The sequence below is a fragment of the Dama dama genome, chromosome 18 (assembly GCF_033118175.1).
Source record: "Dama dama isolate Ldn47 chromosome 18, ASM3311817v1, whole genome shotgun sequence".
Taxonomy (NCBI): domain Eukaryota; kingdom Metazoa; phylum Chordata; class Mammalia; order Artiodactyla; family Cervidae; genus Dama; species Dama dama.
Window position 1 is genome coordinate 105,804,595 of NC_083698.1, and position 12,431 is coordinate 105,817,025.

Here is a 12,431-nt window from a genome sequence, read left to right on the forward strand (position 1 = left end):
TCAATGAGGTCTCTGGGGAATAATAGGAATTAAGTCATGGATAAGGGAGATTATGGTTTGCCAGTGGGAGCTGTGTCCAGTTATAATAGGTGCTAAAGCAGCGTTCGCTTTTATTTATATTTAGTTGGTATCTTTAACATTCATGTTACTATAAAGTAGATTTTTGTCCCGTGAGGACTTCGTGTATGACTTCCCTTACATGAAGAATCTAAAAAGACATGATCCAAATGAACTTATTTACAAAACAGAGACAGATCCAGAGATTCATACAATGAGCTTATGGTTGCTGGGGAGGAGGGGAGGGGGGAGGACTAGTTAGGGAGTCTGGGAAGGTCATGTACATGCTGCTCGGTTTAAAATGGAGAACCAACAAGGACCTACAGTATAGCATAGGGAACTCTACTCAATGTTATGCGGCGGCCTGCATGGGAGGGGTGTTTGGGGGAGAATGGATACGTGTATATGCATGGCTGAGTCCCTTCCCTGCTCACCTGAAACTATCACCACATTGTTAATTGGCTATACTTCAATACAAAATAAAAAGTTTTTTAAAAAAGAATCTGGATTTAGTCAATTCATCCAGAGATGAGGGACAGCCCACCAACAAAGACTCCAAAGATGTCACGTGATCAGCCAGACATTTCCGGAAGAATGACTAGTAACCGCCATTTTTGCAAGGCATACTTTCCCTGTGAATGTATCCATCCCAGAGACCAAATTAATTCAAAGTTGCTTAGTGAGCACAGGGTGAGAGCAAATGGAGCTGTGGTCTGTTGGGATATTTCTGCAAATGAGAATTAACAGATCAAACTGTCCTCCTCTCTGGAGATATTTCTGTCTGAATAACCAGCGCTGGACCTCAAATAAATACTGACATATTTTGCTTTTAGCTTTCCTTTTTTTCTAGAATCATTTTAGACAGCTACCCTTCTGTTAATACAGCACCACATCAGAAAATAAGAATGCATTTGATTGGATGAAAGCTTGAAAATGTTAATTACATCTCTGTCCTGGGGATTCAGCCTAGAGAGACAGAACTGCTTGACTTTCAAGTTGACTCATGGCTAAAGACTGACCCTTGGCGGCTCCTAGGCTGTTAAGGGGTTCTCACCCATTAGGCAGGCTGAATGCTGCTGGCCCTGGGCACTCTTCATTCTAGCCTAAAACTCTGGTTGGTGAGAGGGTTGCAACTTTAGCTTTTATCTTGAGAGACCTTCATTTTCAGCTAGCTGGGAGAGGTGAGCCTAAACTCGCCTCTCCAGACTTGAAAGCAGATCTTGAGTGGAAAAGAGGGCTCAGTGCTCAGATGATAGCAACTTAAACAATAGTTAAGATTCTTTCTTCTGTGGTATTTGTCTAACCAATGTTGTATCACATCCTTCTTCCCAAAAGGAAACCAGTCTATTTTTCTCCTGCTGAAAGCAATGATATCACAATTAAAAAAAAAAAAAAAAAAGAGCTTAAAACTGCCCTAAGACTTTCGGTACACTTTCAACAGTGAACTCTCCACCACCACTGTTTTTACCTTAATGCAGACATTTGCAAACATGTTTTTCATTGACTTGTTGTTCAGTCTCTCGGTCATGTCCAACTCTTTGCGACCCCATGGACTGCAACACGCCAGGCTTCCCTGTCATCCACTGCTGGAGTTTGCTCAAATTCATGTCTACTGAGTCAGTGATGCTGTTTATTTATTGCCATTCACTTATCTAGATGTCACTGTATCCTAGATGTCCTAAGAAAAAAGTAAATAACATCAATTAAATGAAGATACTCTATTATCTCATTATATAGCAACATTATATACTTAATTTGAACTTATGGCATAAGCATAACAATACCAACAAAGTTAATTCTGTTTAAGAATAGCAGTTGAACTTATTGCATACGTGCATTATTTGTATAAAAGGAAGGAAAAATATGAAACTAAGAAAGTGAATGTAGTTGATTCAGTGTGTTCTTTGAAGGGAAGATATGGCAAAAGTCAATTTTAAAAAACAATATATTGTATTTTAAATTTTTTATTTACTTATTAATTTATTTTTGGCTGTGTTGGGTCTTTGTTGCTGCTTGAGGGCTTTAATCTAGTTGTGATATGTGGGCTTCTGTTTGTGGTATCTTTTCTTGTGGCTCATGGGCTCTAGAGCACGGGCTCAGTAGTTGTGGCACACGCAGTTAGTGGCTCTGCAGCATATGGGATCTTCCTGGACAGGGGCTTGAACTCATGTCCCCTGCATTGGCAGGCAGATTCTTAACCGCTGCACCACCAGCTGCTCCTGCTACTGCTGCTAAGTCACTTCAGTCGTGTCCAACTCTGTGCGACCCCATAGACGGCAGCCCACCAGGCTCCTCCGTCCCTGGGATTCTCCAGGCAAGAACACTGGAGTGGGCTGCCACTTCCTTCTCCATGGACCACCAGAGAAGTCCCAAAAATACATATTTTAGATGTTAAAAGAAAATTTTCCACTAGCAATTTATTGATCTAGTAGGCTTTTATTCAGTGATTCATGAATCAGTCGACCTCCAACCTAGCAGGGAGAAAGGAGCTCTGAAGAGCCGTGTAAGAGGAGAGGTGTTATGAACCAAAGGGAGCAGGAACCGGAAGTTACACTGGGCGTGTGCTGATTGGCTGAAACAGGGTTGCAAACACATCAGCAGAGGGAAGGCCTAGAGCATCAGGGACCCTTAGCTGAGCAGGCCAGTGCTGCCAGGGAAGCCTGGACCTTCCTTCTCTGGGCGAGCTGAGCACAGAAGCTCAGTTAAGTGCTGGTTTGCTGACCCGGGGGTTAGCAAGAGTGACTCCATCTTGGGCCTCACCTGGTGACTTTAACATAGGTTTAATACTAAAGGTAAAAGCTTTAGTAACTGTTTTAAAGCATATTCATGTATTTTAGTCCTTAGCTGTGCTGTCATATGTACTCAAAAATGTGCGCTTCCTAAAGGAATTTCTCCCCTGGAGATAATCAGGAGTCAGCTCTTGGTGGGCTTCCCCGATGACTCAGCAGTAAAGAATTCGCTTGCAATACAGAAGCTGCAGGAAGCACAGGTTCAATCTCTGGGTCGGGAAGATCCCCTGGAGGAGGGCCTGACAACCCACTCCAGTATTCTGGGTCTGAAAAATCCCATGGACAGAGGAGGCTGGCGGGCTACAGTCCATGGGGTTGCAAAGAGTAGGGCATGACTGAGCGACTCAGCACGCAGGCACACTGCTCTTGATGTCATGATGTCATATTAAATGCTTGGTCCACCTGTTCTGATGGAATGGTGGTCCTCTAGTTTAGTGCTTTTATTTTGTCCTGTGAACTGCCTTTCTCCTGGGGCCACTGCCTACTACCAGGCAATGAGTGTGGAGGGGGTGAGTACAACGATGTCTGCCTCATGAGTTCAAGGATAGAGGCTGATTGTAAGCCCTTCAATGGGCTCAGCTCAGCACTCCTGCCCCCATAGAACAGCCACAGGTCACAGACTCCACAGGTCCCATGGAGTCCCCAGAGAGGAAGAGGCTGGGGAGGGGACCCTCCCTTTACAGCAACTTGCCTGTGGGTCTTGGAGCAGGAGGGGTGGAGAGATGACTGGCCAGGTCATCCAGCCTTTTCCCCTAGCTCCTCGCTCAGCCGGGCTTCTGCACTCCCCGTGGTTGTATTTCTGCTTCACTTGCCCCGAGGTCGGAGCAGCTGCTGGCTGGAAGCAAGCGTTGCTTATTCCAAGACAAAGACAGATGAGAAGCAAGAGCAGGATACCAAAGACCCCTTCCTAGTCGGTCCCTCTCGGTCGAGTCCAGATGCTTCTTGCATCAAACATAAGCCTGGGTACTTCCCTGGAGGTCCAGTATTACGACTTCACCTTCCAATGCCAGGGGTGCAGGTTAAATCCCCGGTCAGCGAGCTAAGATCACACAGTCCTCACGGCCAAAAAAACCAAATCATAAAACACAAGCAATATTGTAACAAATTCAATAAAGACTTTAAAAATGGTCCACATCAAAAATGAAAAAAAAATAAATAAATAAGCCTGAGTTCAAAACAGCCACATCCACCCACCACGTGAAACCAGGGGCATCACTCCATTTTCTCCTCCACTGATATGTACTCCTGAGAGTCCCTTCAGGATGCCTCTTTAAAGGATTTATCTGTCCTTAGTCAAATATTTTATATAAACACATAAAACTTTTGGAAAGTCAAAGATATGTTTGTGGGGATTTTGTGCAGTGTTATTCAGCAGAAAGAGTGGAAACAAGGGCTACTGTCAATGGGATTGTATTAAAACTCAGAAAGTGGCTCTCTTTTCCATCAGTGCCATAACCAGGTGTAAATTACACTGTCCTCTTTCTTTGTTCCTTCCACAGGGAATTACTGGAATGCGGCCTCTTTCCCAAACCCATCATCCTACCTGCACTTCTCCACTTTCCAAGGGGAGACCAGTGCCGACATCTCCTTCTACTTCAAAACGTTAATCCCCCGGGGCGTGTTTCTTGAAAATCTGGGGAACACAGATTTCATCAAACTCGAACTGAAATGTGAGTATGCATTGTTTGTCAGCTCATGAATAACTGCTCTTGTCACTTCAAGCTGATCTTAACCTCGATAATGTAATTGGCGCTAGAAGGTAGATGCACTCCCTGAGAAAGACCCAGATTCCTGTGCTTAGATGCTCAAAGGATACAGTCACAGACAGAGCTTCCCACAATGCTGTTCTACGAGGACAAGAGAGGACAAACTGCCCTGATAACGTGGGTGGGGGAAGAATGTGTATTTTTATTGAAGTCTAGTTGATTTACAGTGTTACATTAGTTTCAGGTGTATAGCAAAATGATTCAGTTATATATATATAGCTTTTCAGATTCTTTTCCACTATAAGTTATTACAAGGTATTGAGTATAGTTCCCTGTACAATAAAGTAGGTTCTCATTGTTTATCTATTTTATATATGGTAATGTGTATCTGTTAATCCCAAACTCCTAATTTGTCTCTGCCCCTCCACCTTCTCTATCCCCTTTGATAATGCTAAATTTATCTTCTATGTGTTAGTCTATTTCTGTTTTGTGAATAAGTTCATTTGTGTATATTTTTTTAGATTCCACCTATAAGTGGTATCGTATGGTATTTGTCTTTCTCTACTTACTTCACTTAGTATTATCCTCTCCAAGTCCACGCATGTTGCTGCAAATGGCATTATTCCATCATTCTTTTTATGGCTGAGTAGTATTCTATTGTATATATGTACCATATCTTCTTTATCCATGTCCCTGTCGATTAATATTTAAATTATACCCATATCTCGCCTATAGTAAATAGTGCTGCTATGAATATTGGGATGCATGCAGCTTTTCAAATTAGAGCTATATACCTAGGAGTGGGATTGCATGATCATGTAGTAGCTCTATTCTTCATTCTTTAAGGAATATTTTTTAGAAAATATTTTTAAGGAATATAAAAGAACAATATTCCATGTTGTTCTCCATGGTATCTATGCCAATTTACTTTTCCACCAATAATGTAGGAGGGTTCCATTTTCTCCGCATTCTCTCCAGCATGTATGACTCGTAGACTTTTTAACAATGTCCATTCTGAGTGGTGTGAAGAATGTATTTGTTTTCTAAGGAGACAGGGTTAAGAGTAGATGGAGGATTGGGTAAAGTGAGAGGGAATAAGAAATAAGAGAATTGGGATAACAACACAAGAAAATAGGAATAATCAGAATTAATATCTGCGGGAGTGGATGAAGCAGCCTAGACAGTGGTACGGTGTTGCTATGCAATCTGGGTCTGCAGCTTTGCAGAAGAGGCTCCATATCCACCCACCTTCTGAAGGTTTGAGTCCTGGGTGTTCTCACCCAGGGTGCAGAAACTACCAGAATCCCAGTAAGGGCAGAGGCTGCCTGTCTCAGCTCAGCCCTTTGGATCCCAAAGACCCTCAAAGTCATATGATTTGAGGATGCCACCCGCAGAGGGCAGGGAGTCGCTGCATCTGAGCAGGGCAAGTCTCGTCATATGGGGGACCTTTTATCCACGGGGCACGGGTGCAGCTTTGGGAATCAGTGTCCACAAACCTCCAGGTCTGGTGCACATTTGCACATGCCCGGCTCCGCTGGCACTTCAGACCCAGGAACAGCAAGAACCAGGATGGGAAGCGGGTCTGTGCCCCCGGTCCCTCCCTGGAATCCCGGCACCCTCCCGCATCAGAGTCCCTCCTCCTGGCCTGTGCTCCGTGTCTGAGCACCTGTGTTACTGGGTCTGGTCTGAGGATGACCCCAGACATTTTTTCCAGAAATAGCTGATGGTATATTTTCCTCCTTTTGTAGTTACAATTGTGCAATCTGGCCTTTGGGAAGGGGACTCTCAGGCGGCGGTGTTTCTGCTGAAATCCTATGGGATTCTCTCTGTTAAAGGCTGGACGGTGACGTGGCAGAAGTGCATGGACTCTGGAATTTTCATTCTTAGGTTGAAATCCAGGTCCTCAGGCAAATCACTTAATCTGTTTGAATCCCAATTTCCGAATCTATAAAATGGGGATGGTAATTTGCTGGGGTTATGATGCTAGAATATAGCTACTCATGAAGCATTTATTTCAGTGTCTAGCAGTTACTGTAATTATCATTTTTCTGAGAATGCTCATTACAGATCTAGTATGAGCCAGAGCTGGTTGAAAGGAAGACTGAGAAAATTCTAGCCCTGGAGTTAAAAAGTAAACAAATAGAAATCATTTATTTTCATGAATTATGGACTAGAATTATTTAAAAGGGATTTCCACTTTCCATAGAAATTAATTGAATCAGAATATTTCCAGACTTACACAAAGTTGGGTTGTGTTTTACAAATATCTCATGGCACAAAAGGAAAATTGACAATCCCATATCTGAGTAATTCTATGAGCTTCTATAAAATTATTTGGGTTCACCCTGTCCTGTTTTATATCCCCATGTTTTGTAAACCCAGTCCTGGGTTGGAAATAAGACAAATGAAATGTAGAAAGAGCAGGTATTTCTACTAGAGTACATGCAGAGTAGAATTTCACTCATTTCTAATTACAAAAAACCTCCATAGATGTTTTCAAAGTCCTCTCAGTCTTTCCATGATATGAAAACTCCATGACAGAGGGTGAATTATAGCCTCATTTTGTCACGTGGCTCTTTTCTGTCATCTAGTTTGCTTTTGGTGAAGAAGTGTGAGACTTTCAAGGCACGGATTAGAGGCTGGCCTCTCCTCGGAGTTCTCCAGACCTTCTAATAATTACTGAGGGTAGAATCACCTTTTGTAAGGTTCCCTAAATGTTAGAGATGCCAAAGGCCCATCAGTGTATAGCACCTCCATTCCGTTTCAAAGGAACTTTGGGGAGGAACAGGGAGGGAAAGGCAGGTTGGTCTGTTTGAGCAAAACTTCTTCAAAGTATACGAGAAGTGGTGCTTCCATGAACATGGAGGAAATGTGGCCATGATTGAGGCTTGCTTCTGCTCCATGCATCACGTTTCTCCAGACTCTTCTGTGCAGAACACGTGGGGTGGGGGCAGAGGCGGAGAATTCTTGCAAGCCCCTCTCTCCCTTCCACGGATGAGTCACTGCAAACCTAATGGGTCCCGAAGTCAAACTTTTAAAGAGTGTCTCTACTTTTTTCCCCAGAATTTGCTAGACTTTCTAACCTCTTTCTAGTAGGAATTCAAGTTTTGCTTCTCCACGGGCATCTCAAAGGAGTTTTGTCACAGTTCATGTCTACACAGTAGTTTCTAGAATAACATTTCCATTAATTAGTGACATTGTGGCCTTCTGTTGGAAATGGAAAATTCTTGACTCTAAGAACAGTGAGTCAGGGGCTTCCCTGGTGGCTCAGTGGTAGAGAGTCTGCCTGCCAATGCAGGAGACTCAGGTTCGATCCCTGATCCAGTAAGATCCCACATGCCTCGGGGCAGCCAAGCCCAAGCACGAGAACTTTTGAACCTGCGCTCTAGAGCCCAAGAGCCCCAACTACTGAAGCCCCTGAGCCCTGGAGGCCATGCTCCGCAACAAGAGAAGCCACTGCAGTGAGAAGCCTGCGCCCTGCAACTAGAGAGTAGCCCGCCGCTCACCCCAACTAGAGAAAAGCCCGTGCAGCAGTGAAGATGCAGCACAGCCAAGAATTTAAAAACAAAGCGAAACAGGGAGTCAGTTGCACTGACTTAATGAGACACCATCGGCACCTTAATGTGCAAGTAAAAAAGCCCACGTGGTTAGGTTAGACTGATGTTACTCACTAGCATGCTCTACAGGTAAGAATTTAAGGCTGTGTTTCGCTTCTTTACTATCTATATCTCTTCTCATTCGTCCAGTGGGTATTTACTGAGTCCCGACCACGTCCCAGATGCTATGCTAGGTCAAACGTCGTTAAGTCAAGCATGGTGTCTTTCCCTCCCAAGATCTTTCTGTTTGTTTTGGAAAGCAGCCAAGTCAATCAGCAGATTTGATAACAATAAAAACAGCTCAGCTCTGTTCAGACCCTCAGTGTCTCCAGCACTTTTCCAGGGACTTTACAGGGAGCATCTCACTCACTTCCCTAACCACCCTTTGGACTGGAGCACCGCCATTCGCAGCTCTGTTTTTCAAATGAGGAAACCGAGGCACAGGTATAAGTTGCCTGGTCACGGTCACACAGAGGGGATATGACAGAGCTCGTGCTGAACCCCAAACATTTTTTGTCTGTCCTGAGCCTGTTGTTGTTAACACCAAACCGCACCCCCTCCCGGAACAGACGTTGAGAGAGATGGCTGAGAGCACCGAGGGGGCATTTAAACCCGACTGGAGTGACAGGTGCTTCCCAAGGAACGTGATGCTTTAATTAAGTTGTCATGGATGAGCAGGAGGCAGGAAGGGGAGGCAGATGGGGGCAGAAGGAAGATCTGGAAAGGAAAAATGTTACCAAAAGGAGAACACCTGTCCGTGAAGGTGTGGGGGGTTGAACCCAGGGACTCCAAGGGGAACAATTCAGCAGAGAACCCAGTGGGCTGGGAGCAGCAGGGCTGCAGCTGGACGGCCGGGCAGTGGTGACAGCACTGAATGCGCGCTGGCCCGGGGTGGAGCTGGCTTGCCTCAACCCTGAAAGTTATGGTGAGCGGGGCCATGATCCGATCAGATTTGTGTTCACCCGAGGAAAGATGGAAAAGCCAGAGAAGAAGCGGCAGGGACCGCTGTGAAGATGGTGCAGAGCGAACGGGAGCTGGGGAAGGTGACAGGGAAGGGTCCTAGAGGAGAGAGCTGCTTAGGAGAGAGATTCCACAGGTTCCGAGAGAGTGGTTGTGAGAGGGAAGTGGGAGGGAAGGTTCTAGAATAAATCCAACATTTGGTTGGGATGGTTTGGACAATTGTGTGAGTAGAACAACTTTTACTAGGGATGACGGCATTGCAGGGCAAAATGAAAACTGCCTTTGGATGTTCTGAGTTTGAGGGCCCACAGGACCAAAGAATGTCTCTCCAAGTGGACACATGCAGAGGGTGCTGTATACACAAGTCTGAAGCCCAACAGAGCACTCTGAGTTACAGGCATGCAATGTGAGCAGCAGCATCACTTAGAGAATCCTCAGGAAATAAGTATGGGCACCTCAGCATGGGTGAGATTGCCCAGAACAAGTGTGCAGAGAGAGGAAACCAGATGTCCAAGGGTGAAAACCACACTTTAAAGATAGAAGGAAGAAAGGGAGCTTGTAGAAGCCTGGCAGAGCAGTGGGAAGATGGTGATATCCCAGGGATCAAACATACAAAGAATTTCAAGAACAAAAAAAGTGCCTGATGCCACTGAACTGAGAGATCACGAAAGGAAGAACATAAAGGGCTCTTCAACTTTCACCTGTAGAGGTCACTGTCAAAATGTGAGACCGTGTCTGTGGTGAGTGGAGGTGGATACAGAGATCAAGAGATGGTGGTTTTGTTCATTGTTCTTGTGGGAAGGGACTTGAGTACTATGTATATTAAAGAAAATCCAGTAAAGAAAAAAGAAGTTAGAGATATGGGAGAGAAAGGGGCTAGTGGAAGGAGTGAGGTCCCCTAGGAAGTAAGAATGAGTGAAACCTACAATTGAAGGGACTGATGGATACAAGAGGAGAGATAAGCCATGGACTAACAGGTCCATTTCCAAACCAGAGATTACTTTTGATTCTGTTGTTTGTTTGCTTAATTTTTTTTTTTGTCAGTTATTCTTTTTTTTTTTTTTTTGTCAGTTATTCTTGAGATGGCAGAGGAGTCGTGCTTTAGAAAATATTCACAACAACCATAGACATTTCCATTTATTTTTCCAGAGTTCCCCATAGGGAACAACTTGACTTCCCTGCCTCCCTTTTCTGGCCAAGATGCTCCCATCTTGACCTTGACCATGGTCCCATCACCAGGCCACCTCTCACTGAGCACCTGCTGTGTCAGAGGCACTCAGGTAGGTCCTGGAGATGCCAAGGTGAAGACAAGAGAACCCAAGACCCTCAAGTACTAAAGGAGACACACACGCTGACTGCAGTATGGATGCGTAACTGTTATTATGAACTTTTAAGTGCCATGCGCTGCTCTAAAGCTTTTACAAGTACTAACATTTTTTAGGTTTCATAGCAAGTTTCGTCCACATTTTATAGATAAGGAAACTGAGACACACAGGTTATACGGCTGTTATTCAGATATAGTGCTTATTACCATTTAAATACAATAAATAAATTACAAGGATAGGCATGAGCTATCTGAAATGTCCAGAGGAGAGATACACAACCCAGCCTGGGAATGAAGACGTAGATGAGGTGATACCCAAGCTGGGTCATAAAGAACAGGCAGAGAAATTAGCTACACGAAGAAGTAAGGGAAAGAACTCTAGCAGGAAGGACAATGCAAACAGAAGTCTAAGGATGGAGAACGTGCTGGGTGCTGGGGAGCTGCAAACATCCAGTGTTGTTAGAGTAGGAAGTATGACACAGGTGATAGAGACTTTTAGGCAAGACTCAGGCCTGATTCTAAATCTACGGCAATCTGAATATTTCAGCCCAATAGTTATTGGGTACCTACTCCAAAGAGGAACTCAAGAAGAATAAGAATGTTCCCATCCCATTGCACACAGTCTATTAGGAGAGACTAGAGTATAAAACAGTATTTTGGATGAGAGGACATGTTAATAAAATTAGGGCAATGCACCACAGTGACCCAGATGAGGCAACAACTACTTCTTCCTGGAGAAGAAGCGAAGGTTCTTTGGAGATTAAACCATTGTAACTGAGGCTGAAAGAACATTTCTGGCTCTGGATACCAAAGGAAGAAGCTAGTCATAGATGGCGTGGACGCATCGCAAAGGTGACGCGCGCGGTTCACCGGTGCAGCAAGGGCTGTAGAACTCTGACCTCCGTGGCGTCTCCGGGGCCGGAACGCTGCCTGGCGCATCACAAGTGCCCAGTAAGCATCTGTGGAAAGAATAAAATGAATGAATGAGGTGCTAAGCTAATGGAGAAACATAGAAAAATCTAGGTGGAAGAGGACAGCACCGCCCAGGGGAACTGGGGATCAGAATGATGACAGACATACATGGAAAGGTGGAAGGATGATCGTGATTTAGGAATTCAAGATTTCACAGGAAAGCAGTTTGGGTGATGAGCAGGTCTACGATGCATCATCTGGCCATGCACGTGGGCTTCTGGGTTGTATGAAAAGGCTGTGGGGAAAGTCAGGGCACTGGAGGCCAGTGTAGGTTGGTGTAGGTAGCCAGTGTAGATAGTAGCATGACCACATCACTGCTGAGGCCCCTAGTGGTCATGGCAAGGGGCGCAGTGGACAGGGAGCCTGTGATCCAAGCAGTGCAGTCCCTGGGATCAAGGATGGCAGTTAAGCATGGGAGAGGAAGTGTCTTGGGAGGATACATTGCTGAGTGCAGTCTCTGGTGCCATAGAACAGAACAAGCACCGAGGTCAAGAGTGCCCCCAGCTGCCCTCCTGGCCCTAAGACATGGGCCCCAAGAGAAGTGGTTGGGTGACTGATGGGTAGGTTTTACCTCAAGGTGAACTGTAATCAGAGGAAGTGTTTGGAAGTATTTGATGGTAAATAGTGACCATAGTATTTCTGATTCCCTGGTGGCTCAGATGGTAAAGAATCTGCCTGCAATATAGGAGACCTGAGTTCGATCCCTGGGTCAGGAAGATGCCCTGGAGGAGGGAATAGCAACCCACTGCAGTATTCTTGCCTGGAGAATCCCAGGGACAGAGGAGCCTGGTGGGCTACATAGTACAAGGGATCACAGAGAGTCAGACATGATTGAGTGATTAACACTTGCACACTTCACTACAGCATTTTTATTCTTTGTTTAACAATTTAAAAGGGCATACACAGTTGGGGACTTCTGAAGGGGACGTCTCCTGTCTGGGAGACATTCAGGAGAAGCAGCCAGCAACTGAAGCTGAACCAGGAATTGAAACTGAAGCTCCAATACTTTGGCCACCTGATGCAAAGA

General features: G+C 44.9%; 1 protein-coding gene across 1 annotated transcript in view; it reads left to right on the forward strand.

Annotated features, from left to right (window-relative positions):
* CNTNAP2 (contactin associated protein 2) overlaps nt 1-12,431 on the forward strand; it is a 2,213,955-nt gene that overhangs the window by 1,932,897 nt on the left and 268,627 nt on the right. Inside the window, exon 17 of the mRNA XM_061165994.1 lies at nt 4,346-4,516. Within this exon, the coding sequence (XP_061021977.1) occupies nt 4,346-4,516 (171 nt within the window). The remainder of the gene's footprint in view (nt 1-4,345; nt 4,517-12,431) is intronic.